Consider the following 8,265-nt stretch of genomic DNA (forward strand, 5'->3'; position numbering starts at 1 on the left):
GCGTCCCTTGAGTTAGCCATGTTTCCGTGAAGCAGAGCACGTTGCAATCCCTGATGTCTCTCTGGAATGCTACCGTGCTCGGATTCATCAACCTTATTGTCAAGAGACTGGACATTGGCGAGTAGTATGCTAGGGAGTGGAGCGCGATGTGCCCGTCTCCGAAGCCTGACCACGAGACCGCCTCGTTTTCCCCTTTTCGGCGTCGCACAGGGTCGCCGGCTGGGATCAATCCATTGTATTGGGGTGGAAGGCAAAACACTGGATCCGTTTCGGGAAAGTCATATTCCTGGTAGGAACGATGATGAGTTGACGTTAATCGTATATTCAGTAGTTCCTCCCGACTGTATGTAATGAAACCTAAGATTACCTGGGGTACCGATGTAAGAAATAACACGTAAAAAAACAAAATACTGCATATTTTCCAAGGAACGCGAAGCGAGGCGGCCATCTCTTTTCGGCGCCGGAAATAACCGGCGCCGGTTATTGCCTAATTTCAGTTAATGTGACAAAACAACCAAGTATACTGTAGAGAATCATTGTACCATCTAAACCGCTGTGAAATATATTTTCCATAGCCAAAAATATTGTATTTTCAGCCATTTGAAACTGGTGTACAAAATCAAAAGTAAAAGACGCAAAAATGTTACTTAAGAACATCAAGCATAAAAATAGCGACATAGAACATATATACTGCTTCTTAGACTTGTTTTCAATTTTAATGACAGATCTATAACTCACATTTCTATGTGAATTTGGTCGTTGCCCAAAAAGTTACACATTGCAGCTTTAACTGATAACTGCATGTTTCCCCCCTGCCTCTTAAATGCTGCCTATTGCTGAATGTTTTACTGACTGTTTTACTGATTGTGCATTATGTGTATTTTGACTGTTGTTTGTATGATATTGTTTTACTATTTGTGTGTTATATGTGCTGCCCCCATTCCGTTTTTAATTTTTTTTATTTAACCTTTATTTTACTGGGCAAGTCAGTTAAGAACAAATTCTTATTTACAATGACGGGCCATCAAATAGACCACAATTTAGATAATCCATGGGTTGGATTAATATATACAATGTGTACTGTTATTATTATTATTATCTCATATCCTATCATAAATAAAGTCATGTTTGACCTTATCAACATGGACACCCTTATCTGACACGTTTCTACGTAAGTCATAAAAACGTCATATCCGGCTAATGGGGTCAGTTTTGTTTCCCCAGATCCGCCATTTCATTTTTTGAAGTTACTTGTGACAAGTTACAAGATTTGATCAAAATTGTATTGTTTTACAACTGGGTTGGTGGGTAAGTTATAATCGACATATTTTAATCGGGTGATCAGACACGTTTTGTACTAGGACCGGCGTTTGAATTTTAAATTGATGGGCATAGGCAAGTTGCGGATGTCGCCTATTTTCCAAATGTGTTCTACGCGCTAAAGTTTTTGTATGAGTTGAATGCTGGTTGTGGATAAGGGGATTCAAAGGGAAGGCCCGTGAAGCCTCGGCTTTGGAGTGGGAGTCATGGCCGGAAATTTTGACGCAGAGGATCGTGCAAGTTGGTACTGGGGAAGATTAAGTAGACAGGAGGCAGTTTCACTTTTACAAGGACAGAGACACGGAGTGTTTTTGGTGAGAGACTCTATTACAAGCCCAGGCGACTACGTCCTGTCCGTTTCAGAGAATTCCAAAGTCTCGCATTACATAATCAACAGCATCAGCAACAACCGGCAGTCTGGCTCAGGTAAGAAAGAGATGGTTTGGGGCTGCAGAATAAAGGAACCTTCAGGGTATACGTTCTTGTATGACTTCAATGAAACCAGATGCACTATAACGCATGCAACCCAATAAAGATTCATCCAGCAAGCCACTCCACGTTCATTTGGTTTTATTTGGAAAATAATTTAAGATTAACTTCCTACAAGTGAATCAACCAAACAGTGACATTTGGTTCAACCAGTCAAATATGTAGTTCACTGCCTTTTAATGGGCCAGAAATGTTGTAATTCACACGCCAGTTAATAAGGCCTTATACCTTTGGCCAGTGAAATGGTTTCGGTTGTTCTTTTCTTCTTTTCTACCCATCCCTCTTTCCCACTCTCCTCTCCCAGGCCAGGCGCCTCCACGGTTCCGCATAGGGGACCAGGAGTTTGACGCCCTCCATTCCCTGCTGGAGTTCTACAAGATCCACTACCTGGACACCACCACTCTGATAGAGCCCATCAACAAGGCCAAACACTCTCCCTTGGTCAGCGTCAACGCAGGTGCTGGAGGCCCGCCGCAGCGGCAGGAAGACGAGATGGTCCGTGCCCTCTTCGACTTCCCAGGCAACGACGATGAAGATCTGCCTTTCAGAAAGGGCGACATCCTGCGGGTCCTGGAGAAGCCTGAGGAGCAGTGGTGGAACGCCAAGAATTTAGAGGGGCGTGCCGGGATGATCCCTGTGCCCTACGTGGAGAAGTACCGACCGGCCTCTCCCACCTCGGGGGGCCTTGGGACAGGGGGTCCAGGTGGGGTGGGCTCGGTAGACGGCTCAAGTGTTCAGGGCCCTCCTCTGCTATACCCGAGCCAGTACGCCCAGCCCACACCTCTGCCCAACCTGCAGAACGGACCCGTCTTGGCCAGGGCTATCCAGAAGAGGGTGCCCAATGCCTACGACAAGACCGCCCTTGCCTTAGAGGTACCTACCTAGCTGTGCTCTCTCGTTCTCTCATCTCCTCTTTCCCTTTATTCAACATCCATCTCTCATATTCTTTGATCCTCCCCATTTTGACATGAATTTTCCTTTGTCCTCAGTCTTCAGTGCAATGAAGCTAATAATGACTGGTCTTGTACAACGTATATTTTCTTTGGCATTATGTCAAGATTGAGGCCAGAGAATCAAATCACTTTCTTTTTTTTATGCCCTAAAAAAAACTATGATTTTAGAATGATATTGAATTAATGACATTTCTGAATGGTTGTCTGTACTGTTATATTTGTAATGCCAATATCAGTGTCTAATTGGTCATCCTCGCTACTGGGACTGGTTTCATCTGTTGTAAAGTCATAATCTGGAGAAGACCCTAGGTTCCTTCCCAGTGGGTCATTCCAAGTTACCCCTAGGTTCCTTCCCAGTGGGTCATTCCAAGTTATCCCTAGGTTCCTTCCCAGTGGGTCATTCCAAGTTACCCTAGGTTCCTTCCAGTGGGTCATTCCAAGTTATCCCTAGGTTCCTTGCCAGGGGGTAATTCATAGTTACCCTAGGTTCCTTCCCAGTGGGTCATTCCAAGTTATCCCTAGATTCCTTCCCAGTGGGTCATTCCAAGTTATCCCTAGGTTCCTTCCCAGTGGGTCATTCCAAGTTATCCCTAGGTTCCTTCCCAGTGGGTCATTCCAAGTTATCCCTAGGTTCCTTCCTAGTGGGTCATTCCAAGTTATTCCTAGGTTCCTTCCAGGGGGTCATTCCAAGTTATCCTAGGTTCCTTCCCAGGGGGTCATTCCAAGTTACCCTAGGTTCCTTCCCAGTGGGTCATTCAAGTTACCCCTAGGTTCCTTCCCAGGGGGTCATTCCAAGTTACCCCTAGGTTCCTTCCCAGGGGTCATTCCAAGTTACCCTAGGTTCCTTCCAGTGGGTCATTCCAAGTTACCCCTAGTTCTTCCCAGTGGGTCATTCCAAGTTACCCTAGGTTCCTTCCCAGTGGGTCATTCCAAGTTACCCCTAGGTTTCTTCCAGTGGGTCATTCCAAGTTTATGTCTTACTTTTCCGCTCACTGCTGGAAGGAATGAAGGAGTTGGTATGTGGCCTCTGTGACTCGTTGTCTGTGACTTCCTCCTCAGCTTCTTAACCAGTTGCATGCCTCTGTGTCCCAGCTGCTAGGATTGTTAAACAAGGTAGTCCGGGTCGTGTCCATTAGTCACCAACAGAAAATGGACTGAAACGGGAGGGACTTTCCTGATCTTGTCCTATAAGCAAAATGTTTTGCCAAATAATATGACCCAGTACATACAGGGTGGTGGTCAGTCAGTTGAACTCAATGGCCAACTGCTCTAAAGCTCATTAGAGAATGCTGCCAGAGGCTCCCTCCCTGACTGTCTTAACTAACTGTCCGGAAGGGGAAGAGGGCTTCCAAAGCGGAGGTCGTTGTGGGAAGGAAATACTTTGTAGAGGAACGTTTCCTTTAATTTCTATGAGGACTTACTCTGAGCCAGAGCGGCCTCTGGCGACAAGCAGCGGTCTTAGGCTCAGTCTCCCCCCCCCCCCCTCTCCTTCTAACCTGCTTGGAGAGAGGGAAGAAGGGAGAGAAGGAACAGTAACACTGAAACAGATACACGATGTTCACTTTCTGGCCTTTCTGTCTTGATGGAATCAGCTACAGGGTGGAAGTAGTCTGTTTGTCCTCTGTCTTTTGGAATACCAAAGTGTGAGGCTACATGCTTACAAGGACGAAAAGTAATGTCAAAGACTTGTGTGAAAATGTTGCCTAAATTGTATATATTTTGGGGTCCCAGACAAGTTATATTTTCTATCCACCCAAGAATCAGTCAGCACAGCGCTCCAATGATAACAAACAGGATATGTACCCTCTATAAAGGTGTTTGCCAGTGGTATGACTCAGGAGGTATATAGGTTTAATGATTAGCCCCTGCACATACTTCCTGGTCACATCTTAGTCGATGAGAGAACTTCACTCTCTTTAGAAGAATGGTCCAACTGTAATGAAGAGGCCTACAGGGTGAACCAACAAATGAACCTCTGGAGTACTGGTTTGTGTGTTTGCGAGGCCAAATGAACCGCTGCGATACATAGACAAAGTTTCACAAGTGGCTATCAAGCTGCAACTACTGCAACAAGGTCATTACAGGGTGAACACCGTGTTCATTGGGCACCAAACGGACTGAAACGGGGAGCGTCTCCCTGGCCTTGTCCAGTAAGAAACTCACATTTTGTGTTCAGTTGAAAAGTGTTTTGAAATGTTTTCCGTAGCGTGCCCTAATGAACATGAGCCAGGTCTGTCTGTTTGACGAGTCCTTCTCCTCCTGCAGGTGGGTGACATGGTGAAGGTGACAAAGATCAACGTGAACGGCCAGTGGGAGGGCGAGTGCAAGGGCAAACGAGGCCACTTCCCCTTCACCCATGTTAAGCTGCTGGACCATAACAGCCCTGAGGACGACGTGAGCTGAGAGTGGACACTGGGCTCCTTGGGCTCCTCCCATCTCTCACCCTGCCCTTACACACACAGACACTCACTCCCTCACATGCCACCATCGCCCCTATGCCAATCAGCAGCCTCCGCATGGCCACACTCAGACACACACACACACACCACTTCCTCTTCCTCAGTTGGCCCTGTTAGATAATCATTACGCTGTGTCTTCGTCTCACACACCACCATTATTTATACCACTTCAGCACCATGGCCAGCTCTATCAAAACACACACACACACACATTCCCCTTCTAAAGAAGAAAGACTCAGGCCTTGTCTGATGGGATGAGGACAGCGGCTGTGTAATACCAAGAGGAAGAGGGGGAGTGTGTGGTTGAAATGCTCTCTTGGGCTGGAATCATACACACAGAGATCCATGGAGAAACACTTTTCTCTGGCTGTCGAAGAGAGCCGTTAGAATGACACTACACTGTACACTACACTGTACACAAAACTATCATCCTCACTACAAATCCACGACCAAGTAACTAGTAGTCTTTTTGTAAGGGGAAAAAAAGAACATATCGTTATGAAATTGTTGAGAACCATTACATGCTAAAATCATGTCTTTTTTTTTGTGTTTATTTTTTTTTGCCTCGTTTCTCTGAGAAGTTTGCCAGTCCACCACTATTGCGGAGATCTCGTCAAATGTGTCGGCTATGTTGTGAGCTTGCGGTATTGTCAGGCACTAACCCTCTGTCTTACTTGTTTGTGTCTGTCTTGCCTTGCTTGTCTGTGCTCTTTGACAAGCCTTTGTCTGCTCCACTCCTACTCCGAATCACTGAGACTTCATTTTTCCCCCACACACGGCTGTTAACTTGTTCTAAATATTGGAGATGTCTTTTGTGTATGATCTGCCAGGGTCGTGGAAACATTCTGCCGTATCATATAATACCATAGCCAAGGATAGACTGTTAAAATGACATTTTTTTTGTATGACATAAGCTCAATGGTAACATGAATTGGCTTTCTCCTTGGAAGCTGTTAGATTCTAAACTGATTACGGTAGTACTTGTTCTCCTGTACACGTTGGTTACAAGGTCAAGGCACTGTATTGACACTGAGTTCTCACTTTTCCGTTCTAGATTCCTGTCATCCACTATATTTTGAGAATTGATGTCTGTCTGTATTCATTAGTGTAATGGAGCGAGCGAAACACCCTTTAATTTGCATGCATCCACAAACCACCAAACTAAATCCGCAAACCACCACACTATTACTTAGGATGTCAACTTTGAATAGGTGTCCTCTGTTGATAAGAGATCACAGTTAAGTCCACCTGTTGACACATGACAATGATCTTTCCATTCCTATCATGTAGGATACTGGCTAAGTTTGCTCCCTGGCACAGCATCATACATGTTACAGATATGTTGTTTACTGTACACTGCAGATTCGTATCTGTTCCACTATAAATTAAACCTGTATCTGACCATTCTTACGCTTTGCGCCCCACTGAATGTGTCCCTGAAATTCACTTGGATAACGTCACCTCCTAGAGTGGTTTCCCATAGATTAAGGCATAGGTGACTTGAGAAATGGGTTACCCCGTCTTCAGTAGAACTGGCCACTAGGGTGCACTGCAACAGCATTAGGCAGAGAGGTGCTGGGTGAACCGAAGTGCTAGTCTGCCTCCGAGCTTTAGCCCATGTTGATCAATACAGTTGTCTGAGTTGAGGATGCTGGAGGTGAAATGTTTTATTTTCAGAATGCACTTTAATCAACACAAAAATTACAATTACTTGCCAGTTCAGGCCCCTCCCTTTCAATTGCTTTTCTTGCCTTTTCTGCTGTGTGTTCATTGTCTGTGGCAGACCTTGTGCTGGCTTTAAAAAAAAATATATATAATCTAAGGTAATTTAGCCCCAAATTTATGACGCAGCTGTGAAAAATCCAAATGCATGCATTGTCAGGGTGTGAAGACTTGAGTATGGTTATACGAGTTAAACTCCAATTATGTAGTACCTCATCCAAAATACACCATCTGCTGTCCTTAGATGTAGGTTCTGGGTAGTAGATGCTGCAAAGTCCAGAGGAATCGAATGTATAACCTTTCGACAATTGGATTGTCCTCAAACAACAGGGGTTTTCCATTGTCCTCAAACTTGTACCATTTCTCTGTATAATTGTAGCTTTCTGACCGACTGACAAACTGTTTTATAGCCAATTTATGCCACAATCTATGTTTAAGGGCACGGTTGGGTAGGTTACTTTCTAAATGTAATCAATTACTAGTTACCTGTCCAAAATTGTAATCAGTAATAGCTTTTGGATTACCCAAACTCAGTAACATAATCTGATTACTTTCGTCTTCATAAGCATTAAAAGAAGATGAAAAGGAACCATCAAACACATTTGGGGTGTCTTAGTGGTCTCTGACTTGTGGTCAGACCCGCTCAGGTGTAACAAACTTCAACTTGCACCTTGTTGCAATGCCAAATTGAATGTCATTGAGAAAACAAAGGTGTCAATGTATTTTTTCGCAAACATCCTTTCTGAATTTAAAAGTAATCATCTAGTTTTTCAAAAGTAACTAATCTGGTTACAATACTTTAGCTGGTAATGTAACTGATTACAGTTAGTTTCTTTTACTCCAGTATTAATCAGTTACTCCAGTATTAACATCTGTTAAATGTCTGCTTTTTCATTCATTCTCTCAATGCATGCCTGTTTATGTAATCTGCTCTTATTTTTATGTTTTTGTTTTGTCAATCAGGCCTATAAATATTTTAAAGTATTGTATTTTTGTAACCCTGTGGAAGTCATTACCTTTCATAAGGGGGCTTGGTTGGCAACCGCAAATGGAAATTATGAGGATATCAAAATGTGCCATTGTATTATAACACTATATTCTTTCAAGACAATTGAAATTACCATTTATTTTCTGTAACATGTAATGTGTTAAGATATACATAGTAAATAAAGTCAAAGGATTGGCAAATGAAAATACTGTACCCTATCAATCTTGTGGATTGTTATAAATGTGAGATCAAACTGCAATGCCTTTTTCATTCATAATTTGTCTCACTTGTCATACATAACAACATAGACCAACAAAAAGCCAGTTGGCCTACT

At 43.6% G+C, this 8,265-nt stretch overlaps 1 protein-coding gene across 1 annotated transcript; it reads left to right on the forward strand.

Moving 5' to 3' along the window:
• The first annotated feature begins 1,205 nt into the window (after window positions 1-1,205).
• On the forward strand, window positions 1,206-6,113 carry LOC111982820 (adapter molecule crk). The gene is made up of 3 exons (XM_024014427.2): window positions 1,206-1,746; window positions 2,114-2,682; window positions 5,028-6,113. The coding sequence occupies exons 1-3, from the start codon at window positions 1,527-1,529 to the stop codon at window positions 5,163-5,165; spliced, it is 927 nt and encodes a 308-aa protein (XP_023870195.1). The 5' UTR covers window positions 1,206-1,526; the 3' UTR covers window positions 5,166-6,113.
• Window positions 6,114-8,265: the final 2,152 nt, after the last annotated feature.

Source organism: Salvelinus sp. IW2-2015, linkage group LG22 (genome assembly GCF_002910315.2).
Source record: "Salvelinus sp. IW2-2015 linkage group LG22, ASM291031v2, whole genome shotgun sequence".
Classification (NCBI taxonomy): domain Eukaryota; kingdom Metazoa; phylum Chordata; class Actinopteri; order Salmoniformes; family Salmonidae; genus Salvelinus; species Salvelinus sp. IW2-2015.